We start from the raw sequence: 27,761 nt of genomic DNA, 5'->3' as shown, positions 1-27,761 counted from the left end.
TGGAGTACTAGTAGCAAAGGATGGCCGAAAAATACACAAAGGATAGCATTAATAGAAAACAATTAAATACAAGCATTCTGTAAATAGTAATGAAATAAGCAATAATTCATCAGTTAGCAAAGTGCAGAACTTATACGATCAAGACTCTAAAGAGATATGTTCTTGCGAGTGCTTCAGTCTACAGTATTGTGATCGGGAATGAAATATTCTGGAAGGATCTCTGGATCTCGGCTTCAAGTAGAAATACCATCATAACTCTTGTATTGTCAAGAAATCTCATTTTTTTCACTAAAATTATTAAATTCATCACCAAATCGCCAAATGTTTATCAAGGTCGGAGTAATTATTCATATCCGTTAAAAATATCTGAATCTCTCTTACTTTCTATGAGATTAACTGTCAAAAGAAATAATATCATAGATTCTTAACAGTATTATTATTGTATATAAGAGACTTTCATAATTGAGGTACAAACTTTAAGGATAGACCAGATGTATGTAGAAAAATCACTTTTGCAAGAACATGGAGTCGGGAATTCAAGGGCGGAAGAGGCTAAACGGGGTTCTTTGTTAATAAGAAAAGGAAAAGAATATGTAAAACAAAGATATACTAGTTTAAATGTAGAACGCTATTAATGGAATATAAATTTACAATTGCCTCACACATAATTGCATAAAAAGCTATATACTAAGGGTATCACTTCGAATGTTAAATATTTTAAACATTTAAATTAAGTGCATGAAAGATTTGTTGTTGAATGAACCTACTATTATCATATCTGACATACTGTATGTGATTTAAAATTCTGTTATTCATATAACTGAGTCTTTATATAATTGTAAATTTGTATTTCATTAAATCTGCGAAATATCTTCATCAGCTTTATCTGGAAAACACACAAATGTATAAAATTTCAGAATTCAATTCCATCAAAAGGAATTGAAAACTCCCTCAAAATATTTTATCTTTGTAAACAGAAAGAAGTTAAATAAAAGTTTCAGAAAAAAAAAAAAAAAAACTGGGGAGTTTCAAAAGCAATGGATTAATTCTAAAGTATAACAGATAAAAATAATTTTTTTTTTCCATCATGGAATGTGTACTTTATTAAATTGGAAAATAAAAGAGAGCGTTTTTTTATCATCTGAAATTATGCTTTTCGTATTCACTATTAAGCGCAACTTCCGCTTGCAAAATGAGGAACATTTCTACGAAAAGAGATATCTTGTCATTGAATTTTTTTACGAAATCGTTATCAGAAACTCTAAAAACTTTAATGCAAGTTTTTTTAAGCAACTTTATAACGTATCTAAAGCTTTACAAGTAATAAAATTTTTTTTTCATCGATAAAGAGAAAGTTAAATATTTTCAGAAAATGCATAATTTTGCTAGATTATTATACTCAAATATTTCAAAAATTTCTTTCCTTGTGTAAATACTAAAGGCAGATCCAATTTAAAAAAAAGTTTCATACGATTCCACGAATTAAAATAAATAAAATAAAAACATTTTTTTTTTCCAATTTTAAGTGAAAAATATTAGCAATTAATTTTTTATGAAGGAACAAATTAATGTAGAATTTTCTTTTTGGAGATGTAGAAGTCTTTAGAGAAATGTAGAATTTTTAGGAAAGTTGGAAAAAACAATTAATCATGATTTTTGTACGAATTTTTTAAAAACTGAATTGATTTAAGTTGACTAATTGATTTATAAATATGTTTTAAAAATTCTGAAAACCAATTTTAACAATTACGTTTGTAAAAATTTACAACGAAATTTAAGCAATTTAAATGTCAATTGTTAAATTTAAACTTTCTTAATAAAAAGTCACGAAAAATCAAAGTTTTTATTAGAATAAAATTTTGTTAATCAATGACTAATTTATTCAAAATTAGTTGAAAAATGGCAATAATAGTAATAATTGAAAAGAATCAGTGTGTACACTATAAATTCTTGTTTTAATATAATTAATAAGATATTTGAAAAATTTTCAAAAAACAGTTTCATTTTTAATTTTTTTTTTCAGCTACTCTAAACGAGGGTAATTTTGTTCATAAAGGTTGCATCTTTTTAAATCTAACCGAAATTTACAAGAATACTATCATGCAGTTACAACACCATTAAGAAATGCAGCATTTTGGATATTTAAAATGGGCTATGATATTGTAGAAACAGGACATTTGACAGTTTGTAGATAATGGAAAAGGAAAGAAATAAGGACAGTTTTGAATAAAAATTGGCCTAAAATACAAACTAGCAGAATGTAGTTATTATAGCTAAGTATTAATCCTTCAATTGCCAAGGGTTCTTACCATCATTAAATTTTCTGCCTGACACAAGAACAATAATCATTAAATAGAGCAATAAGTGTTCAAGGATGAAAAACAAAAATTTATGCTCCTAAGTTGATTAAGTACCATGAAAAGAATTACTTAATACAACAAATATTTTATATAATTCTAATGAATGTTGAATTCAAAATATTTATAGTTAAAATCGAATGTTTCCGTAAAAAAGACAATTTACTAGACTTTAAAAATCTTAAATTTAAAGTTATCCTTGCAAAAAAAAAAAGAATGAATTTGAAAATATTGTCATTTAATTAATTTTCTGTAATCTGTTTACTTTAACCAATAAGTTTATTGGCTTAAGATTTTCAGATGATAAAAATAAGAAAAATCTTGATATCTTATCTGTATTTATATACATTTATGCATTAACTACCTATTATACCTGAATAAAAAAAAATCTAAAAGCTTATATCGAATGTTTTGAGAAATGTAATACATTTTTCAAAAAAGGCTTAAATCCAGAATTTACCTGCACCTAAAAGTACCAAAATCACGTAAAAAAGCATTTCTAAAAGTCTGACTGCATTCGGAAGTAACTCAGATTGCAAGTGTGAAAAATGATAGCTAATATAAAAAATTCAAAATCAAGGCTGATAATACTGGCTTGTGGGATTCAACTGATAAAACAAAGATAACTGCTTTTTATTCTCTTAGGAAATTTGTGTCAGTTTTACAGCTGTTTAATGCATGTTTTAAAAGATGGTAAGCAAATGTATTTAATATGGACAATATTTTGAATAAACATAGATAAGGAATATTCTTTTTTGGTCTACCAAATCTGAAAGATTTTGAAAAATATTTCAGAATTTTCTAAATTTCACTATTTTTCATGTTTTACACAAACCATATTTATTTAACTATGATACTAAGGAAGTTTCAAAGAAATAATTAATGCATACCATATCAAGAAATTTCAAAAATGTAAAATATTGAGAATGACATTCGAAATCGTCTCATCACAGAAAATAGAGATATTGATTTATTTTCTTTTCCTTTATCTTGATCTTGCCCCAAGAAAATTGAAATAATCATTAATGCAGAATTTTTTCTGTCGCATTCATACTGAGAAAATAAATAGAATAATTTGACAGAAATTATCATAATATTTACCTCTGCGTAATTTAGTTGTTTATATAATAAGTCAATCCATTAGTTACTGAAGAATATTCTTTTGTTTTGTAAATATTTTTTAGACTTTTTTTACGATTTTGAATGACTGTAGAATTTTAAATGACTTAAACCAAATACAGAAAAATTAAGTTTATATAAACAGTAATTTGATTTTTGATTCTTACATTTTTTTTTTATTTGTAAATTTTTTATTTCGGAATTTATACGTTATTCTTAATGCGGAAACCACTTTTTTTTATATATGTGATGCTTTTGGATAACTGTACAAAATATTTTTACTTCGTTAGTTGCATAATGATTAATCTTTACAACAAAGAATCCATATGGAGAAATATAGGATAAAATAAAATCATATACAATCATATATAAAACTCGATTTAAGCTCCAACAAAATGAAAAAAAAAGTTCAACATATTATATCCCCTTATAAACCTAAAAGAATGTAATAGAATATTATTTTTTGTGCTAGTCAGGCTTTAAAAAAAACAAACTGACAAACTTCTAGTTTTTTAGGAAAGTGTCACTTTATCCACCAAGTTAGTTTTACAGAGCTCAGTTTGTCAGATTTTTCTACAAAAACTGGCAAACTGTTTTGATTTCAAATTATATAAACTGATAATATATATAAATTCTAATGAAATGAAAGAAATGTTCAATTTATTAACATGTTTTATGTTTTCACCAAAAACATAAAACAAAATACGATAGAAAAGTATTATTATTTTTATCCTAGTGAGGCGTTTCTACGCCTGGAACTATTTCAATTTCAAATTAATAACCTAAAATAGTCCTCTGAATCTTTATTAGCGCATTCTTTGCCTTGACTCATGGCGGTAACTATATATATATATATATATATATATATATATATATATATATATATATATATATATATATATATATATATATATATATATATATATATATATATATATATATATATATATATATATATATATATATATATATATATATTTATTATCTTCTATGCGTGAGGCATGAGTCAAATGGCGTCAGCGGCAGCCAACGTGTCAAATGCAATCCATTGAATTGCAACTCATTGTCAAAGAAATTCAAATTTTAATAAAAAAGATTAACAAAGATGTTCAAAATTAATTTGTTAAATTTTAGTTGATAATTTTATTTTGCTAATTCTTTTTTTTTTCTATTTCATATTTCTTTTCTTTGGATGATTTAGAGATAAATATATGTTTGAGAGCTAGAGAGTTCCATTATATAAATAATTGTAATTGTACTTTTTTAATAATCAGATATAATTATAGCTTGTAAAAATGGAGAAAAAAATGGAATGAAAATTTGATCAGCTTTTACATTTGCCTAAAACATTTACCTTTGCAGACAGTGTTTAAATGCTAAACCAATTCATATTAAATAAAAAAAAATCATAGTTAATTAATAACATCACCTATGTCAATTTTGAAAATTTTAAATGAGAAAGGGACAATTGATTTTTTTGCAATCTATAACATTATTTTGGATTCTATTTTTCACATCTGGTATGAAACTATGTTTGTCCTATATTAATTATTTCCGGCTAAAATTGACTAATAATTATATGTCACAACGTTTAAAATAAAAGAAACTCATTTATATTACGTAAAGTTTATAATGATTCGAGAGGCGGGTAAAACTTTTCGGCATTCATGAACACAATTTCAATAACAACAATTCATAAGGGTTAGGAGAATGATTTTATAAGGTTATAAAAATTTTGATAAGGAAAAACGTATCTATTCGAAATTAGGGAATATAATGTCAAATAACACCCTTTAAGGCATGCGACTACTACGTTCGAGATGAATTTTTTTAAACATTTGAAAATAGTAATATTTTTGAATATTTTCATAAGTTTTTAAAGCAAAAGTTTTTTTTTAATGGAAGAAGGGTTAAAAAGAGATATAAAGCAAAAATCATCTAGTTCAGAGGTTTATTAAATTTTTTACTTAAAATTTTTCAGATAGCTTAAGAAATATATTATCTAATTCCTAAGCTAAAATATAAGTTGTATTTCTATTTATTCTTAAAATGTTGGATTTCGACCAATAAATAACACAAAATTTTCAATTTTTTTTTCATATTGTGAAGCATTAAAATAACTATAATTTCTTAATGTATAGATTATTTCTGCTCTAGTTTGTGAATTCCAGATTATAAAGAGAAATTATTATACCAAATTTGAATAAAAATTATGTATTAGATTTTAATTTATAAGATTTTTCATTAGAAAATTCTATCAAAGATGTAATAATCTATTCATCTAAGATGTAAAATAGCATCTAAAGAAAGAAATTGAATCTAATAGCTGCAAAATAGCATTGAAACTTTAGTAATGCAAAACTAAAATGTAGTGTAACTTCCTAAACATTAGACTCAGAAACAACATTCCAAAGGTTTTATAAAGAAACTTGTTCAAACATTATGAACATTAAAATAAAAATATTCATAATTTTGCAAAAAATAGATATTTTAAAGTAGTCACCTACCTTAAAAGCATTTTTTTAAATTAAATAGTCTTAAAAATGTAAAGCAAATAGCATGAAAAAAAGTTTAGATTTAGGAAACAATTTCAGTTGTATTTTCTAAATTAATATCTTTCTATTTCCAAAAAAGTACAGCTTTATAAAGAAACCTTTATTAGAAAATATCATTAAGCGACGAGATTTATAATCTGCATTCAACTGATAGCAATCAAACACTATATCAACTGATAGCAATCAAACACTATATCAACTGATAGCAATCAAACAAAAATTCCATATTTTTAAGGGGAGGAATGGAACTTAATGGCGTGTTGAAATTCTATAAATATGTATAATGAAGCCGAAAATGACCAATAACTATGATACTAAATACATTGAAGGAGGAAATATTAATTTGTATAATATACATTAATATTCTACAGTCTTGGTGAAAACCACTTTAATATTTTCAAGGGTAAATTATTATTAAATCATAATTCCACGCAACTATTATTTCATTATATTTCATTTATTATCTGCAACAGTTCAGTGAGGCAGAAAAAAATGATTTTTTTATGAACAAATTCCAATATTTTTCTTGATAAATGATTTTAATTCAAAGAAACGTTTGAATCTGTTAATATCATTAAAGAGATTAACCCTCATATTTCTATAAATTACATATAATAATAATAAGTTTCTTATGTTTTCCTAATTTTGACCTCATAATCTTGAACATGTCGGGTGATGAGGATTGTACATGAGGTAACACTTCCCACTCCAAAGTTTTGCACCACACTAACTAGAAGGCATATGACCGAGACATCTGTTTATTGTGTATTAGGCCAGCATGCACGAAAGATAACTGGAGGATTCGGGTTTAGAACCTGCTTGGTGCTTTCTAGTCCTAAAGATGTGATTTTACCACTAAGCCGCAGCGATCTATTTGAAGATTTAAAATCCATGCCATCATGTATTATGATGTTTTTAAGAACAAAATGATATATATACTCAGTATTGCATACTCAGTTCCAGAACTTTTATAATTTTTAATAGATATAATTATTTACTACTTTTTAAAAATTCTTAAAAATATCTTAATTTTGCAACTTTTTACAACTTTGAAATCTTATCGAAACGTACTTAAAAAACTTACAAACTCGTGGTTCGAAGTGTTTTTGAAGTTTCTTACAAACACGTGCGTTGCTTCGCTTATTTTTCATTCTGCATGAGTAGTTCTATCCCCCAGTTCGGATATAAGTAAAAGATCAACGACTTTCATTGTAAAAACTGATTCTTCACTGCAACGGTTCACTGAGCATAGATGATTATTCAAGAATTAGAAATTGTTCTAGAAGATCAACTTAATCTTTTTGTTGTTACCCAAAATATCTGTTGAGGACTAGCTTTACTGTTGCTGAATGAGACTTAAAGCGATTTTTATAAGATTGAATAAAGGAAGCTTAAATAATTTCTGTATTTACAACCTAACTTTGAAGGTAAAAACCGTAAATCGATTTTTTTTGTTTCCCTCGCATTTTGTCATAAGACGTAAGAATTGTTTTGCTGAAAGGCAGAATATGTAGAAGCGTGCAATAATCTTTAACAGATTATGGCCTCATCGTATTTTACTGCATCGTATTTTTTAAAATATAAAATACGATGCAGTAAGAAAATATCTGTTTCTAGCTAAAATTACCTTAAATTATGAATCGATATCGAAAATGGGACATGAGCAACAGCATTAGGATCTTAAAATTTTCCAATATATATTTTTTTCAAAGTATTAAGAATATCAATTTGATGTAATAGACCTAGATAAAAGTGAATGAAAAGTATTTAAATAAAGCAAATAGCATTTTTATTTAAGAAATTTTTATTTTCGGATTCATTTTCAAATTTTCGTTAGGACAAAACTGGAAAAAAATGCATAGGTGAAGTTTCACTTATTCTTATACGTGAGTACATAGAAAGGATTGTCATCGTCAAAGAAAGAAATTCGACCTCGATAATTTGATGAGTTCTCCCAGTTTCAGAGGGTTTCATCGAGTTTAAAAAATAAATTTCTAGAATTACGTCTGACTATCTGTCCGTCTGTCTGTGAACATGATCACGCAGAAGTGCTTTAAATTAGATGGATAAAATTCGGTACATGGAATTTTGATTAAATTTGTATATTTCTATCATATATTGAAAGAAATCCATTAAGAGGAAATCTATTTATCCTGCTTTTCAAGTACAAATGAATTCGTCAACTACAAAACATAAAGAACAAGATAGATAAAATTTGGTACACAGATTTAAAATTTAAAATGTAGACTATTATCAAATTTTGAACTAAATCTGTCTAAGGGTTGATTGTCTGCCAGTCTATACTTTCGCATTCGTGTAAATGCAGTAAAAAATCAATAAAATTCAAAATGTAATGTTGTCATTACAACTGTAGTTCTATGTCAAATTTTGGTTTCAATCGATCCAAAAAAAGTAGGTGGAGCGTTAAAACACATATGAATTCAACAAAATTGCTAGATTCGCTCTAAAGATCGTTATTTTATTAACGTTATTAACCCCCACTTAATATCATACAAAGATTTCACAACCTTATAAAAGACACACAATTTTATGTGAGGCACCTTTATTACAGAATATACGAGAAAGTATTGGGAAAACCAATCTCGCTGGGTTTTTTTTCTCTCTGAAAGAATTCCAACTGTCAAAATTTTAGTAAGATATGCCTTGGAGTCGAATTTACAGCCTAGATAATATTCTCTTTTATATATTTCTAAAAGAATAGATTATTGTTTCTATATTTACAATATTAGCGAGAAGTTAAGCTTCTGCAAACAAAAATTTGAAATTTCATTTCAATATTTCCTGTTTATTATATTCTAACAATCACAGTAAAAATAATGATCAATAGCCTTAATGCTCATAAATATAAATTTTGTATGCGATTTATGAAGTAATCTTAACTATTAATTAAATAAGCATTGTATATTTAAAATTTAAGTACAATATTTTACCATGTATATACCATATGTTCATTAAATAACAGAACTCTTATAATAAACATTAATGATTTAAAAAATCCTACAAAATATCCCTTCCACAAATTTGTCAGCGATTTTAATTTGTACAAAATATATGTTTAGTTTTGTTTTTCTTTTAAAAAATCCCTGATGGTATCTTGTACAAAAACGTGCAAAGAATTGCACTTTGTGCTGTTTTTGCACAGAAAACCGTAACGACAATCCATGCAACAATAATGCATTCGTCAAATAATGGCAAATATCCGCACAGTTGAAATTACAAATAAAACACTTTTCTTATCTGGTTTTCTTCCGTGGCCCATTTATACTACCGTGGATGATACAATCGCTTGAAATGTATATTGAAATTTTTTTTGTGAAATTTTGCGTAATGGAGGCAATGCAATCTTTTTTTCTAGTACTTGGTTGTATATTAATTTTGAACGATTCTGATAAAAAAGATCAATTTAAAGGCAAATTTTATTTTACTATATCCATTTAAATTAAGTTAAGTTATTTAAAGAAATTTCGAGTTCTATTTTTTTTGGTTGCATAATACTACTTATATACAATGGATTATTATTATTGAATTTAATTATTATTGAAATTTAATATTATTGTTATAAATAATTTATTATTATTGAAAATTTAATTATTTTGCTACGAAACCGCCACTAATGTCCACCTTATGCTTCATAGAAATTATTAGTAAAATTAATAGAAAATCTAATAAGAAGTTAGGATTTTTAGATTAATAATAATATAATATTTATTAATTATGTAATATTTAATATTCAACTATGATATAGATATCAGTCAAATGCATTGCAATAAAATAAAATAAATTTTACTGAAGGTTTTAGAAATCAGATTTGACAAAAATATTTTATCTACTCTATTTTTAGTAACAACATATAACAACACATTTCTTTTGATGGAATTTCTATCTGTTTTAAGATTTTATATCGTGTAAATGTATAAAAATTTAAGGAAAGCCTTAGTTTATTAAGAAAAAAAATTAAATTTATGTAAGAAAATTTTACACAATAACCATACATATACAAAAATTTGGCATCAAAGAAGACAATTTTAAATATATTTAATGGATTTCTTTTTAGATGTCTTCTATCATTGCCTTATGAAGAAATATATATATATAATGAATGGTTCAATTTTGATAGTAACAAAATATCGAATTTGAATAAATATTCATTATTCTGTATTGTATTCTTAGATAAATGAAATTATGCACATGTGTGAAATACTTTCAATTTGTCAAAATAGTGTTTCGAAAAAGTGTTGGTCTTAGTGGTTTAGAGGTAAGAGATAAGATTTAAGATTTTAGGGTGCCAGGATTTCTCTCCTCCTTTTCTCCTGCCAAAAATGCGAATTATTTATGATTTTTATAACATATTTTATTCTCAATTTTTCAATAACAAATGCTTAACTAACGAAACATTTAAATGCATGTTGCTTTCAAAACAACAGATTTTACTATTTCATGAAAAATAAATTTTAAATTTAGTTCTGATGTTATTTTGAACATAATGGTAAAAAAGTACTTGTCTTTTATCACATTTTAAATATTCAAATGCAAAGTTTGCTATGACTGTTGAATAGAAATCACTCAACCAACTACCAAAAAAAAAAAAGTACAGAGAATTGAAAAACAGTTTAAAAACATCAAAAAAATTCTGAAAATTCTGTTTTAAAAATTTATTTAAATATTAATTTCTATATCTTCGACTGCTTATACCTTGAAATAAAGTGAAAGCACAAAATTAGATTACCCTATAAATAGCTCAAAATTATCTCGGAGACACTAAGCAGTTGCCTAATCTGTAAACTAATAATCAAGTTCTAATGATTATAGATTAAAGTAGCAATATCTGGCCCAAGATAATCCTCGAGTTATTTTAAAACAAAATTTTAATATAACTAACAATCTCGACTAAAGCAAAAATCTTTTAAAAAATAAACTTGCATACGTATTTTAATATTCTATTTTTTTGAGAAAGCACGTGTTTATTTGCAAACAATATTTTCGTCTTAGTTATACCTATATTAAATCATTTTTTTGATTTCAGTCTTTCATGACGTGTTGCAAAAAGAGTGAAAACAATTTTCAGCTCACTGATCTCGATCGCATTGATGCTAGCCTTGATTTGCTTCATTAAGCGGGACCTTCGCAATTACTTTGATGGGCAAACAAATTTATTCTAAGCTGGCCTGAAATACGTGCCAATATATATATTTGCTTTACAAAGAAATGTGAAATCAAATTCGAAGTATATTGCTCACAATTTACCAATTTTTTGTATATAAATAGTACATCGATGAAGACAGACGGTATTAGTAACCAGATTACACCAACACAGTCTAAGCATGTATACAGCTCTTGGTTTAGTTTTGGTGGCTCTGGCTTTCGTTCATGTCAATGGAAACTATCTGGTTACTATGGAAAAGAAAGAACTGATTGATGTAGTAGTGTGCATTTCCGAAAGTAAGTTAATTTCTTTTTATTATCTCGAAGATTTTCCGTTGTCTTTTTTTCCTTTTCTGACACCCATTTTTTTGTGTAGCCGAGTGTTTCAATTAAAAAAAAAACGAAATGAAATTTTCTATCAGCATCTATTTGCCTCTAGTGAATTATTCTATTTATTAAGATTCGGATCGAAAGTAGAAAACAACTTATTCGATTTCGTTGTAAAGGGGTATAAAAAGTAAAAATGTCTAGCCAAAAATATCCTTTTTTAAAAAATTATATATATATTATAGTTATTTCTAATTTCATGGAAATTAAATCTTTTGCTTTTAACTGGATGGAATATCTAAGCACTTTATGTCATCATTTCATCATATTCGCCGAAGAAGATTAAAAATGTTTTACAAGTTTACTGGAAAATTATGAAAAATTGCAAGTGAAATCCAAGTCCTATGGAAATTACACTCATATAAATAACATTTAAAAATGGATATGTTTCCAGGGATAGAAGCATTTTTCTCTCTTTTTCAAGATGGGATTAGATAAGATCTGCCGTTCATTTGATCACCCATGGGAGGGCTCACTTTTATCCTTATTTATTAGAAATGATTGAATCCCTCTTATATGAGTTGTTAATTATTATCTAATGGCTGGGAAGATGATATTTTTGAGATTTTAGAGCGATGATCTTAATGTTAATAGATTGTAGAGTAATTTATCTTATTGATTTAATAGAACAATGCCTTATATCAGACCAATCAAAGAGAGAAAAATTCTACTGGTGCAACATTTGCTTTGCCTGAGAGAGTTCCATAAAAAAATAAAGATAAAAATCGTAAAGTGATATAAAATCATTTCGGTAAAATCAATAATTAATTTCATTAAAAATTTGTGAAATGTGTTTTTCTGGTTTATTTTAAATTGACAAAAAAATCATTCTCCTGGGTGATGTAGAAGGGAATTCTTCGAATAATGTTTTGGTTAAGGTATCTTTCTAATTATCTGTTCAATATTGAAAATTTGAGATTTGTACCTAATAACTATAATCTTTTACATATCGCTATAGTAAAATTATACAATCACTTTACAATCTGGTATATTTTAGATGAAAAGTCTTTGATATATTTTATTAAAGTTGTGAAATGTTATATATCTTTATTTCATTTAGAAATAGAACCTTTCAAAGTGAAGCAGAATAAAGTCTTATATTGCTAATTCAAAAATGAATGATTATCGATGATTTTTGACATAATTTCGTAACAATTTTCTACAAAGTTAAAAAATTAAGGACACTGGAGATAAATATATGCTGCTTACATTTATGAATAGTATCTTCTTTTTGATTAAAAAAGTGTTAGGTTTAAATATATTGAACTTACAAGCATCTTTGTTCGACCATCAAAATTTTTTTTAGTTGAATCAAAAATATTGTATAAGTCGTTTGTTAGTCCTTTCTTTTAAATATAAAAGTGTCTAAGAAAATTCTAAGTTTCAATTAATTAAAAATTGTTTATTTTATAGTCATATTAATGATTAATGTCGATTTATGAATAGATTTAATATTTTGAGAAATAAATAATTGAATCAAAAATATTTTAAGTTTATTATAAAGGGCATGGAAAATATAAACAAAACTTTGATGAAATCTTCAAAAATAATACAATGAATCATGAGTAATTTAATGCTACTTAATATCTTATTTAAAATAATTTTGAATAATGATTTTTTTACAGGTAAAGATCCTTTACTTTGTTCTAAATTCGCAGCTTGCGAAAGGCTAATGTCTCCTAGGGTAAGTTTAATTTTAATAATTTTGTTAATGGATTATTTTAATCTAATGTTATACTTCCAGCGACGAATTACAGTAAGCACGCACCAGGAGTCCCAGGCCAAAGATAACTCAAAAATTTAGATTTTTTCTTATAAACATTATTTGGCATTTTTTTATTAATTATTTGCTATCTTAATTTTCAGTGTTAAAATTAACTGTCTTTTCTCGAGCCTTATGACTCATTAAGTGTGTAAAATTAAGTTATTTATTCATTAATAAAATGCAATTTCTTCATTTAGAAAGAACCAGTTGTATTTTATTTTGCGTTATAAATTCTGCTTATGAGACATAAAATTGTGCATACAAGCGTAAACATACGAGATATAAAAAGAAAATTGGTGAATACAAATTATCAAATTAATTAATAGCTAATTGAATGACTTTTATAGCTAATTGAATTATTTAATTCAATTAGCTATAAATGCTATTAGCTAAAATTCAATTAGCTATATACATAATTAATATTATTAATTCAATTAGCTATTATGGCGATAATCCTTTATAAAAATGTAATTATAACGATTAGAAATACTCAAACGTAATCCATTTAAAGATGCAATGACTATAATGTTTAAATGTATGCGTAAATTTAGTACCAGAAGCTTTCAAAGATTTTAAGTCACTCCAGCATACATATATTTAATATTTTATAAAATACAGTATTTTGTTACGAAATATTCCAGGTAGGGATTGTATTTAAGGAGGAAATAATAATTAAGATAATCTTTTTTTCCTTTTGCTCACTCTTAATGGGATTAATTCATAATAGTATTTTATAACTAAATGGAAATATTTGAGATAAAGAATCAAAATTATTTATTTTTAGAATTTTATGTGTGTGTTAAAAATGACAAGAATGTTAAAACGATAAATCTGAACTTCAATCGTATTTTTTAAACTTAGTTATGGCTTCTTGATTCCGTAAAAATAAAAGTTTGAGTTTTGTGTGATTTTATTATGTATATAACCAACAGAGATAATTTAATCAGTTTATCAGTTTATTTATTTGTATGCAATATAAAAATGTTAAAATTTAATTTACTTTACATAAAAATTTACTTCAAATAGAAAATGGTATTAATATTAGAAATGAATAACCCAAATTGTCAATGTAACGCAGCTCAGATCCGCGTTTAAATAAGCATATAATAGTTTTCAAAAGAAAATTTATTTTATTTCTTTAGTATCTTTATATTAAATACTTAAAAAATTAATCCAACATTGAAATAACTAGTAATCGATAAAGAATATTGTATGAAATCGAATATTACTTTTATTATTATTACTATTTTATTGCGTACAAGATTTGCGCATAAGAGTAGCCAAATAAATGATCAGGATAAAAGAAACATTATTTGTTTTCAATGTAAGTGGCATGTAATCAGTACTCATATTTTAATTTCCGTTCATTTTTAATGAAAGATTCTGTTGCACAGTGACTTTTACTCATAAAAATGATGATGATTTGTATCTAATGCGGTCTAATGATCAAATCTAGCTGAGTTTCATGATTTTTGTTACTTAAGTTTCGACAATCATTTTCAGATTAAGTAGTACGATACATGCGCTGGCATTCTAGTAAAGTATTTAAAACCTGAGGAAATTTAATTTGAAGTTAATTTTATTTTAAAATTATTAAAATTATTCTACTTTTAAGATTATATAAACTTATTTGTTGCGTATCATTGATATTTGATTCATTTATAATTGATAAATAATTTTAAAAAACTGAAAGTAAGACTAAATGAAGCGAAATTGTTTAGATGCATCATTGAATATATATTGTAACTCTAAATTATTTAATGATAATATTGATTAAAATTAGGTAAGCATTTTGTTCACTTTCAGGGACGGTAATTATATAGACCCTAGTATTTGGGGGGGGGGAGTCCGGACCCACAAGATTTCTTTTGAGGTATTTTTCAAAATAATGCTCAAAAGATATCTTGTGGGCAGTGATTTCATTTAATTATAAAGATCTTACAGTTGAATTTATTCAAATTAAATATACTTTAACATTTGGAACGTTATTCTAGTAATATTTCCACTTAATTACCATTTGAAAATTTCATATTACTTAATTTTATAATTTAAAAAAATATGAATGCTTTATACATTTGAAAAAATATCCGATCCTATAATTAAAGATTATTTAGATAGTATTAAAAAGGTCTATTTATTATTTTCTTTCAAATTATTTTTAAATCTTATTTTATGCGATATACTGAAACCGACTCTTCTGAAAGACCGCAATTTAAATGTTTCGCAATTTCAATTTGCCAAAATTTGGTATATAAATAAATATATACGAATTCACGTATATAAATATAAGATATTAAAAAATATTTAATATTAAAAGTTGTGTTGGGGAAAGAGTCCCTCCCAGATTGGTATTACATAAGGACTCTAAAATGCTTAATCTGGCCCTACGCTCGGTGCAGGTATTTCATAATATGATTAGGAAAAAGGGTACTAAAAATCTTAGTTGTTCATTTTAATAATGAGGTTATTTTTTTAATATCTGCAGGTACTTTTTGCTCTGGAAGAATGTAAACGCGAAATTGTTCCTGAAGGTATTAAACGATGCACGCCATACTCGGTTGTTTTTGAGAAGCCTGAAATTCCAGAGAAAGTAAGTATTGTAAAATCTGACATTTTATTTTACCCAAAATTTGTATCGTATGGACTTTAAAAATCTTTATAATTACCATGATAAAGGTATTAAGCATAGAAAAATGATATGGTTTCACATGTTCATTTAACATATTGTAAATACAAGAAAATTTGTTCAGGAAACATATATTATTTTGGTTAACATGAACATTTTGCTATGTATTAATGATTATTATTATAGCTTTTTTAAAATTTAGAATTCCTTCTATTGATGATTCTTATAAATATTCATCATATTAATAAATGATATTGTTATTCTTCAAAAGAAGGTAACTTAAAGATTAATCTTTATTTAGAGAATAAATATAGTAGTATTTAGTATATAAATATAGTAGTATTGATAGTATTTTTTTAAAAATTACTCTCTGTTTGATTTTAATAAAAATATTATTACACCATATTTTTCACTTTAAAAGTTAAAAACGTTTGTCAGATGTAAGCATTTTTTTTTGTCAAGCCATTTTCTTAACCACTCATTCTTTGTTTAAAAATTGTATTTGTTTTAAAATGTTAGTGCAATGTTGGAAAATTATTTACTTCATCAAAGAAAAAAAAATCAGTGAATAACATGTTTTTTTGTACTTTTCAGATATTCGACTGCGTAGTTGAGAAAGTAGAAAAGGTGAGTAATATTGATATTATTAAAAATAACGTTAATAAAAATAGTTACATGCAGAATTAAACAAAACGAATTAGACACATTTATTTCAAAAACTTTTTTATTCATTGAAACATATCGAATTTCAACATATTGAATTAATGACAGAATTAGTTTATGAATATTGAACGAGATTGTTAAATGTGGCAGTACAGTTATTTCACTTACGTTAGCAGTTGCAGTTATATATCAATTCAATGGACCTATATTCCTATTATAGAGTTTAGTTTGTTGGTAAATGAGTCGTACAATTTCTGATATAGAGTACAAAAAGTACTAGAGATAAAATTTATATTATAGAATTAATGTGGAAATTTCAAGCAAAATACATTTAATTACTGTAGCTTGTAAACAAAAATTACATTATGCTTTTATAATAAAGAATAAGGGAATAAAAAATTGAATTAAAGTAATTAAAAAATTATGAAATCGCATTTTAATTACTTATAGATTTTCAGTAAGAAGGAAAAGTTTTAATTCATCAAATTATGTCAAATCTAAAAATGATATCTATGCTAATTAAATGTATTGTATATAAATAATTAACACATACTTTAGTACATCTAAAAGGTCAATATTATTGCATAAAAATAAAAAAGTTTTAAACTAAATGCTTTCGACAATAAATGTGAACAAATCTTAAATTGTTTATAATAATAAAAAAAATTAAAATAATAAAATCTTAAATTATTTTGTAGTAATCATTATTTAATGTTGTCTTTGAAATTCATTTTTGCATTATTTTATACTCTCTTTCTAGCTCACTCTTCCAGAGAAAAAGATTATGTTGAATTTTGAAGTAAGTAGAAAACTTTGTGAAGAAATATTTTTAGCATTAATGAACTAATAATAATTTACTTAATTTGCAGATTAATACATTAAATTTTATACAAATTATATTAATAATATATTTATAACATTGACAACGGATGTTATGAAAGGATATTATAAAATATATCTTAAACATCTCGTAGAGAAACTTCAAAACTACAGATAAGATTTACTATGAAAATAGTTTTGTACAAATGATTCCTGCAGAAAATGTTCATGTAATGTTTCTTTAGTTAAGGTATATAAGGAATTTTATTCAAAGGTAAATTGTGATATGAAGTCTGAGCTTTCATAGCTGACAGAACATATAGAATTAAAATACTGAGAAATTTGAATTGGAAATGAATTTTATTAAATATGGTGAAAACTGGGTTAGAATGACTCCTATTCCTAGATATACCTACTCATTTTGACTCCTTTGATTCAAAATGACACGAGAAACACATTCACTAAAAATTAATTCGTTAATATGAAAAGTTTGCAATCTGTTCTCCTCTCTCCGTGTATACATTATTTGATGAATTATAATAATGTGAAAAATAATTAGGCTTTATATTATCCAATTTATATTTATGAAAAATAAATTGAAGCAAATGATAGAATTATTACAGAAAACCTGACATTATTAAAAAAAATTTCTGAAATGAAAAATAAGCGATTTTTTTTTAAAGAAGCAAAAGTTATGTCTTGAATAATTGTTGATGATATGACACAGATAAGCATTGCTTACAAAAAATTTATTTCTAAAATGAAATTTCTCTTGGTGAACTATATTATAAAGAAACAAACATTAATTGTAGTATTTCAAAATGAGATTAATTAATTGAGATTAATGAGATTTTATACACAAATTTTATACTTCAGAAGGACATATTGCCCATGTATCCATTCATACTTCAAAATAATCCTTCTCAAAATACATGTTCATAATTTTTTAAGCATATGCATTTTTTATCTATAGAGTATCCCCTTTCACTCACAATCATATTAAATCCAAAATGTTTCAGTGAATTATTTGCATAATTTTGCACATTCTGCGTAGAGTTCAAGAACAAAAAAATGTATTGGTTAATAAAGACATTTGATTCAAAAGATAGCTTTATTTAAATACTACAATAAAGTTGCTATTTACTATTTATTCAGTTAAAGTTTGCAGAAAATAACAATTATTTCATTCAATTGAATTGTTATACGATAAATAATATCATTTTCTTTTTTTTCCTCTCAGGAATGCACCAAAATCTTGTTCGAAGAAGGATGCGAAAAGAAGAAAGTGTGAAATCCATCGTTTTCGTCTCACTTTGTCAAGATAAATAGAATTTTACTAACTTAATGAATTTACTAAACTAATGAATACAAAAATATATATTTATATTTATTATAAAACTTATTATTTATTATAAAACTCATACTATATTCTTATATTATAATATAAGAAAATGATTTTTCTCCGATTTATTTGTAATTAAGATAAATAAATGTATTTTATTACTCATGTTTTGCTTTGAAATAATTTTATTTATATTCATATATAAACAAATATCCTATTCAAAAAGTAACAAACGAGTAAAAAAGTAATAAAATTCAAAGCTTAAATGCAATCAAAATTTGACATCTCCACTTGAACATCGGTGAAAGGGAAGTTCAAAATGCGTACTAAATTAGTGACTAATGTTTTTAATGAGGGAATTTGAATGAAATAATTAGTGAATTTTATTTAAAAAATTAAAAAAAATCAAGTTAACTAACGTCTGGTTTAATTATGAAAATGATAAAAAATTAGTTTTAAATTGCAGATAACCTATATAAAATAAAAAATCATGTAAATTTTCGAATTAGTTTTTTCCCCCCTCTTCTCTTCTTTCTGTATTTATGAATAATGATGTTATTTGTTCCATTTCTTTAAGTCAGAAATATTTAATCCGTGCTGCCCTCTACTGATGCTCCGTTGAACTAATCAATGGTTGCAAAAGGACAAGTATTCCCAGTGACATGTTTTCTAGAGCAATAATTAATGCAAAATAATAATAATAATAAATATACTCATTATTGATGATAGGAACAATTTTAATTAAAGTTATTATAATTTCAGCTATATGATAATTGTAATTTTAACCAAAAACTGACCTTCAGATAGTTTGAAGCAAGTCATGCTGAAGTTGTAGTTACATTTGCTAAATAAGGACCGAGTATCTGTTAAAAATGAATTTAATTCTAGATAGCATTCTTAAATATTTCAACAAACAAAAAAAAATTGAAATTTTCTTGAGAACCATTTTGAATTGCATCATTTGAAAAGTACTTGATAATAAATTATTCCTATATGTGTTATTATAAATATTACATGCATAAATAATTTTTTTTGGAAAAATAATAGCCTTTATAAAATTGAACAATTTTTTTATTGTATATTATTACAGTTATAAGAAATGAAAGTGTAGTAAATACGTTACTTGAAAGCAAACATAATAAAGCAAGAAAACGGCATAGACAAAGCAACGTTTTGGGCAGTATACAGAAAATTAAAAAAATGAATTTGTGAGATAAATAAGATAAACTATAGGATGATAGCTTAACTGTTGATATACTTGTGCACGTAGTGAGAATAAAAGATGGAAAGATGCACATTTTAATATTTTTGACTGCATTTAATTATAATCTTTGATTTATTGTTGAAATTACTCTCATTGTAAGTATTTTACTGAATTTCCGACAAACTGTACTACTGCAGAATTATCTACGACGGAAGATCTATATGTTTGAATTCGACTGATAAAAATGTGGAAATCTGAAAGTAGTGTTAAAATTAGATAACTGATTGCAGAATATTATGAGTGAACAGCAAATTAAAAATTTATCAAATTCAATTTTTGTTTGCAAATTCATTAATAGTTCAGCAGCAAAATCCATATAAATGGGATGGAAGATTGAAATTGCTAAACACAATGGAAGTTTCAGACGAGCGCTGGCAACAGTCCTAGCATTCAAATCGTTTGCTTCAGATGATCTATGGCATCAATCATCTTGTTCTTGGGTGATGACGTAAGCTGTCATGCTTCAATTTAGCAATTTTTCAGAGAAGAAATTATTGATTTAACTTAAATATGAGGTACTCTTCTTGTAATCCTCTTAATAATAACAAAAGAAAAAAAATATATGAACTTGATCAGATAATTAGTTACAGAGATAAGATTGGTAATGGAAATAATGGTATTCTGAACTTTCAATGGAAAGGGAGCTTATGAAGCAAAAGTTTTGGAAACTTTTGTAAAAATATTCTTTTAGTAGTGATATATCAATGGGGTATAAATCAGTTTCCTTTTATTCCTTTTCAAAAGCTATACAGGCGAGACTATAAATAATTAGCAATTTTCATCAGCTATTTTCTCGTAGAGATAGATATAATAAGCTCTCTTTTCACACACAATATTCAGAATATTAGTTGAGAATCTTCTTTAACATACAACGATTGATGATGGACCAGAATTAAGAGAATTTTAGATTGATATTAAAAATTTGATTCAATCAAGCCAGTTCAATTTTACCATTCACTATTACAATAAATTAAAGAAGGCATTAAAAGTTGAAATGTTTATTTTATTTTAATTAATTCTTTTATTTGTATTTTATTGCCCCGATGTTTGTGTTTATTTTAATTTTCATTTCAGTAGTGTTTATGCAAATTGATGAAACCTTTTTCGATTCATATTCAGGAATTTTAATGAACTAATTATTATTACTTGAGCACATATATATATATATATATATATATATATATATATATTACTTACAGTTCAGCATGACACTTTTGATAGGGGCATTTGATCCATTTTAATTAAATTATTCTATATGTATTTATTGCGTGTTTTCTCCTTTGATGAAATCTATTTTAATAATTATTCATATTCTTTTTTAGTGAATTTTTACTTTCATAATTTATGTTTTTTTATGTAGATTTTTATTAACAGAATACTCGGCGATATTAACTAATGATCCCGATATGATGAAAGATTATATTTAATATTCTTTAATTTATATCAACATGCTTATAGACTTTTATTTAACAAAATCATGTGAAACAAGCTAAATGAGCTGCATTATTTAAATATCTGAATAAAGTGTGAATTTTACGTGATGAATAAAAAAGTGAATTTACTACACTGAGAAAAAGTGCAATTTAATGCTACAGATAGAAGGTAATTACTATTTATTTCAAATGAGGCTTCATTTAATTTGATGCCATTAAAGAAGTTTATGTAAACAACAAAACAGAAGTAAGACACTAAAATAACTTGGTTTAAATATTTACTATAATCTAATATTTAAAAAATGCTTGGATAATTAGATTTAATTGCCTTTTTATGGAACAAGGATCAGTGCTGATCAAGTTGTTTCTTGATGAAGGAACTATGAATATTAAATTATATAAAGAAGATTTATTTAGAATTAATTATCTATATCTATCTATACTTATAATAAAGCTCAATGTGTGTGTGTGTGTGTTGGCGCTCTACAGGTCAGGTCATTTGACATACAGCTATCAAATTTGGTACATGTATACCTTAGAGGTCGGGAATGTGCACCTGGGGTCCCTTTTTTTGAAATTTTAATTAGAATTTTAGTTATTAATTAAAAACTAACTTTCCCGCCAAAAAAATTTTCCATTTTCCCCACCGCCAACTTTTCCGCCAAAAAAATCTTCCATTTTCCCCACCGCCAACTTTCAGTTATTTTTTTCTCCCAACAGAATTGAGGCTAGGGCTAACATTTTTCGGCGGATTATTTCAAACGATTCTGTTTATTTTCTTAATGTTTTATGCATTTAAAATTAAACATTGTTAATTAATCCATGTTTCACATTCATTCTGAAGTACTTTTGAATTAAAATAACACAGAATAAAGGAAATTAAAAATGTCTAATCTGCATAGCGTTACCCCAACTGGCGTAGAAAAATTTGCGCATTTGCGTTAACTTAACTGGCGAAGAAAATCCACGCATGCGCATTGTTCTGATTGTTGGCATGACAACCAACGGACGATTTAAATTATTTTGAGGTTAGTTGCATGCTTTTGTAAGTAAAATGTATTTATGTTAGTTATATATTTTTTGTATATGCTTATAGTTTTAAGTACATCGTTTTTTAAGTAGTTTTTTTTAAACCTGTTTTCGACCGATTATTTTAAACGATTCATTTTATTTTTTTAGTGTTTGATGCATTTAAAATGAAACATTGTTAATGAATCGATCTGTTCATGATGAATCAGAGAAATTTTTGTTGACAAATTCTTGAGATATTACATAAATTAAGAAAGATATTCTTTAGTGCCCATAAAGTCTAAACGCTCAGTGACTCTATTATCAGTAATCATAGTATTAAAAAAAGGCTTTGTTTCAGTAAAAAATATTAATATATTAATTGCAGATTAATCATTTACACTTTAATTTAAAGCATAATTTCTACGAGGGGTAACAGAAAGTTAGAGAGATACATATCAGGCTATGACTGAAGGCCCTTATAATATTATGAGTGAATTATATGACTATCAAAATTTGAAGTTTAAAAATATTTTGCTGAAGAATCTATTAAAGTTGGAATTGCGTAAAATATTTAATGGTAAGACCGGAGTTTAACCTCCTGCTTGGAGCAATTTTTAAAAATCGCCAACCACGACCTTGCGAAATGTTCAAAAGCAAAGGAGCAGATGTTCAATTATAGTGCATAATAAAGATTGCCAGCTTTGGAGCGTTATCGCAACTTGGCGAAGAAGGGGGTTAAACTCCGGTTCAACCTATTTAATTATTAAAATTTAAACGAACATTAAGATTGGCGAACCGGCTGGTCGCCAAAGGCGGCTAGTACTTATAATAAAGCTCAATGTGTGTGTGTGTGTTGGCGCTCTACAGGCCAGGTCATTTGACATACAGCTACCAAATTTGGTACATGTATACCTTAGAGGTCGGGAATGTGCACCTGGGGTCCCTTTTTTTGAAATTTTAATTAGAATTTTAATTATTAATTAAAAACTAACTTTCCCGCCAAAAAAATCTTCCATTTTCCCCATCGCCAACTTTTCCGCCAAAATAATCTTCCATTTTCCCCAACGCCAAATGATTTAGGCTTTAGTTCTTTTTTTCTCCCAACAGTAATGAGGCTAGGGTTAAGATTTTTCGGCGGATTATTTCAAACGATTCTGTTTATTTTCTTAATGTTTTATGCATTTAAAATTAAACATTGTTACTTAATCCATGTTTCAGATTCATTCTGAAGTACTTTTGAATTAAAATAACACAGAATAAAGGAAATTAAAAATGTATAATCTGCATAGCGTTACCCTAACTGGAGTAGAAAAATTCACGCATTTGCGTTACCGTAAAAGGCGAAGAAAATTCACGCATGCGCACTGTGTTCTGATTGTTGGCATGGCAACCATTATCAACGGACGATTTAAATTACTTTTAGGTTAGTTGTATGCTTTTGTAAGTAAATTGTATTTATGTTAGTTATATATTTTTTGTATATGCTTATAGTTTTAAGTACATCGTTTTTTAAGTATTTTTTTTAAACCTGTTTTCGACCGATTATTTTAAACGATTCATTTTATTTTCTTAGTGTTTGATGCATTTAAAATGAAACCTTGTTAATGAATCGATCCGTTCATGATGAATCTGAGAAAATTTTGTTGACAAATTCTTGAGATATTATATAAATTAAGAAAGATATTCTTTAGTGCCCATAAAGTTTAAACGCTCAGTGACTCTATTATCAGTAATCATATTATTAAAAAAAATGCTTTGTTTCAGTAAAAAATATTATTATATTAATTGCAGATTAATCCTTTACACTTTAATTTAAAGCATAAATTCTATGAGGGGTAACAGAAAGTTAGAGAGATACATATCACGTTATGACTGAATGCCTTTATAATATTATGAGTGAATTATATGACTATCAAAATTTGAAGTTTTAAAATATTTTGCTGAAGAATCTATTAAAGTTGGAATTGCATAAAATATTTAATTATTAAAATTTTAACGAACATTAAGATTGGCGAACCGGCTGGTCGCCAAAGGCGGCTAGTAAGCAATAATCCTAGCAAATCAGATGGTTCCTGAAGGTGTTTAGTATAATGAGTAAGATCAAATAGCATTATAAAATATATTAAAAGACTGTATATATGTCTTTTTTTATTAAATACGTTTTATTTAGCCTAAAATATTTGATATCATTTCATTTGATAGTTGGTTTTTGTTAATGATATTCTAGAATACAGAAATATATTTAGCTAATTTACGAGTTTTAAAATTCCTGATCAATTGGAGTTCTTCATAGGTAGTATTCGATAAGATATTTATAAAACATCAACTTGAGAGTTTGCATCTTAGTTGTATACTAGTCATATAAAATCTTTATAGCATAACGCATTTATTTTTTATTATCTGAACATCTTAGTTAACACCTTAATTTTTCTAATCTATCTTTCAAATTATCTTTTGATTTCTATCACTAAACTCGACTTATCTTTTCAATAAATATATTTTGTTTCAGTTTACGTTACTTATTTCATGTGTAAATAGAGGGATTAATATATCTTTCAACATCAATATTTACAGGATGTAGTCAAGTCATGTTAACGTTAACACACCAGCTGATTACAACATGATCTACGACCCTTTTCACTTAAGTTAATTTGTAGCAATAAAAGAATGTTACTGTTTTATCCTTATGTAAACGAATTTGTGCATTATTTTCCGTCTAGTAAGGTTAAGTCCTTTCTTCCTTACTGGACGGAAAATAATGATTAAATAATTTTTTGTCCATTTGTAACAGTAAAATTTTGTCTTATTTAATTAAATATTGATATTTTCAGCAAGGAATTTTTTTTGGATTTCTCTTTATGAGAAAAATATATTTAATGAGAAAATATATAAAAATTAACCTATCTGTTAATAATAATACTATCTATACCATTTAAAAGCTAATAATTTTTTTTTCGTGTTTGTACAATAATTTATTTCCATATTTTAGTAATTGTCGATATTTTCTGTATAAAGAATATTATTTTTATTTCCTTTTTTTGAAATCAGAACTATATTTTCAGTGAGAAAATATATAAAAGTTAATTTATCGGTAATAGATTTTCGATAAACTTGCAAATGTTCAGCATAAAAAAAAGAATCTTCAGAATTTTTTAAGCTAAGGCAAAACCGTCAGGAGATTGAAATTTAGATTGCATAAAATTCAAATCAAAGTTTGCATTTCATATCAAAGTTTGAACAGTTTATTTAAAGGAATAATTTTATTCTATCCATCTCTTAGTGCACATAGGAAAAAAGATAAGTAAAGAAATTTATGAGATAAAATGAAATTTGTCATATGGTCTTTACACTAAAATATAAAATAAATATCAAATTTTTGCCCAGGAATATTGTATTATTAAAAAAAGTATTATTATTATTTATCTGTTTGTTTCTGCAGTTGAAAACACAAGCATGACAAAGATAAATAAGCACTTAAAAGAGAAATAAAAAGAGAGCGAGAGAGAGAAAACCTCGAAAAATTCGATATTAGACATTTTGAATTATTTGTATTTATTTTCATGAAATATTAATATTATTCGGAGATATTTCATCTAAAGCCTTTAATGAAATGACTTGTAAATTGCATCATCAAATAAATCAATTAAAGGGATGAACGTATTATTTAAATTTTAAAAATTGAATTAATGTAATAATAAAAAGAATTATCATGGAAATAAATTACATTGGAAATGTATTTTAACAAACAAGGAGGAAAATAAACAGCAAGGTTTAATTCAAGATTTTTTTTTTTCATTTTCAATGAATATCTCATTTGGAAAAGAGAAAGACCTTTCAATAAAATCTGCCTGTTATTGAAAACTATTTTCTAAAACACTTATTTATTTTCAACGAATGGTTTATTCCCTTTTTCTGAAATAACTGAAGCATTTACCACCGTTTTATTTACATAATTGTAATCCTTTGGGAATGGTATAGTTTGTAAACAAGAATAACATTAACGTGATATCAGTCAAATTTCAAAATAAAATAAAAGTTCTTAACCGGAAACCAGTAACTTTCTGGGGAAAATGGAAAATAAATTATCCTTCATTATCATTCTTTTGCCATTAGGGCAAACTGCAATTTCCACCAGTTTTTTAATTTTATTTTTCGCTTGGTTGCTGAAAAAAAAATTGAGCTATTACATAAAAAAAAAGTTAAATATAAAATTAATTACACAAAAGTGTATTCCCTCACTTAAAAAAAAAAAAAAAAAAAAAAAAAAAAAAAACTACAAATTTTATTTCTTCTCAGTTTAAGAGTAAAGAAATTCAGTCAATAATGAATTGAAAGTTCGCCAACTTTTAATTGAGAGTTTATTAGATACTGAAGAAGGTGAAAATTAAATGAAGTGCACCAATCGAGAAGGAATTTTATTTTTGTCACTTTGGAAGCTGGCCAAGTTTTTTCTCTAAGTGACCTAAGGACGACATAGTTACTAACTAGAAGCTATCACTTTTGAGATGTTTTGGAATTTTATTTTATTAACAGAGATATCATTATGTTTGATGAGGTTTTGCTATGTTTTTTGAAATAGATGTATTATTTATTTCCTTTAGATCAATTGTCACATCCAGTTATTGATATTTGGATATTTAAGATATGTACAATACACTCTCGAGTATCCGGTTCGAGATTATTATGCTTTCTTAGGCTTAGCTTTCTTTTGTCGTAATTAAATGAGAAGGGAAGACATTGCACTGACAGTATTGCTTTGTGATAGTAAAAAAGCACCGCTCTGCTCTTTGTACATTGTTTCGTCAGTGTGTAACGGACCTCAGTTGTTGCCGCTGTTCCTGATTATAATTGCACAGTACGTACAGTATTCGTAAATTATTCTTGGGGTATGCTTAATATATATTTTTTTAAGTGTACCAAAGTGAAGAATTCAAAATGGAGGATAACTAAAAAAAAAGTTGTAGTGACTATGGAGGAGAAATTACGCGTTATCCAGCGACTAGACTCTGGTCTAACAGCAAAAACTGCTTCAATGATTCACCAGGCCGCTTTCACATTATAAGAGAATAGAGTTCTTTGGAGATAAATAGAGGGTTTAGTACTCAAGTGAGAAAATACGTATTACAACAGTAAGTTTTGGTATAAAAACTTTGTCTTATGGTATTGCGTCAAAGAAATGAATAAACTCCAACCTATCGGACTTTTTTGTTTTCTGGCCTACACTTTCGACACATTAGGCCGGATACGCGGGAATGTA

At 26.0% G+C, this 27,761-nt stretch overlaps 2 protein-coding genes across 2 annotated transcripts in view; one reads left to right on the top strand and one right to left on the bottom strand.

The window, feature by feature from the left end:
• The window catches only part of LOC129961569 (uncharacterized), a 32,336-nt gene extending 29,434 nt beyond the window's left edge, over nt 1-2,902 (bottom strand). Inside the window, exon 1 of the mRNA XM_056075064.1 lies at nt 2,818-2,902. Coding sequence (XP_055931039.1) covers nt 2,818-2,854 — 37 coding nt within the window. The 5' untranslated portion in view covers nt 2,855-2,902. The remainder of the gene's footprint in view (nt 1-2,817) is intronic.
• Nucleotides 2,903-11,361: 8,459 nt separating this feature from the next.
• On the top strand, nt 11,362-18,810 carry LOC129990861 (uncharacterized). Its single transcript, XM_056098186.1, has 6 exons — nt 11,362-11,491; nt 13,207-13,265; nt 15,832-15,936; nt 16,567-16,599; nt 17,396-17,434; nt 18,695-18,810. Exons 1-6 carry the CDS (start codon nt 11,374-11,376, stop codon nt 18,743-18,745), a joined length of 405 nt encoding a protein of 134 aa, XP_055954161.1. The 5' UTR covers nt 11,362-11,373; the 3' UTR covers nt 18,746-18,810.
• The last annotated feature ends 8,951 nt before the right edge of the window (nt 18,811-27,761 follow it).

Source organism: Argiope bruennichi, chromosome 2, assembly GCF_947563725.1.
Source record: "Argiope bruennichi chromosome 2, qqArgBrue1.1, whole genome shotgun sequence".
Classification (NCBI taxonomy): Eukaryota; Metazoa; Arthropoda; class Arachnida; order Araneae; family Araneidae; genus Argiope; species Argiope bruennichi.
This window is presented reverse-complemented; position numbering and strand designations above follow the sequence as displayed.

What these genes read in the sequence shown, in the direction of transcription:
- LOC129990861 (XM_056098186.1), top strand. Translation starts at nt 11,374, where the DNA reads ATGTATACAGCTCTTGGTTTAGTTTTGGTGGCTCTGGCTTTCGTTCAT. An exon ending in AGTAGTGTGCATTTCCGAAA is followed by an intron (nt 11,492 to 13,206) that starts GTAAGTTAATTT and finishes ATTTTTTTACAG; the next exon opens with GTAAAGATCCTTTACTTTGT. An exon ending in AGCCTGAAATTCCAGAGAAA is followed by an intron (nt 15,937 to 16,566) that starts GTAAGTATTGTA and finishes TGTACTTTTCAG; the next exon opens with ATATTCGACTGCGTAGTTGA.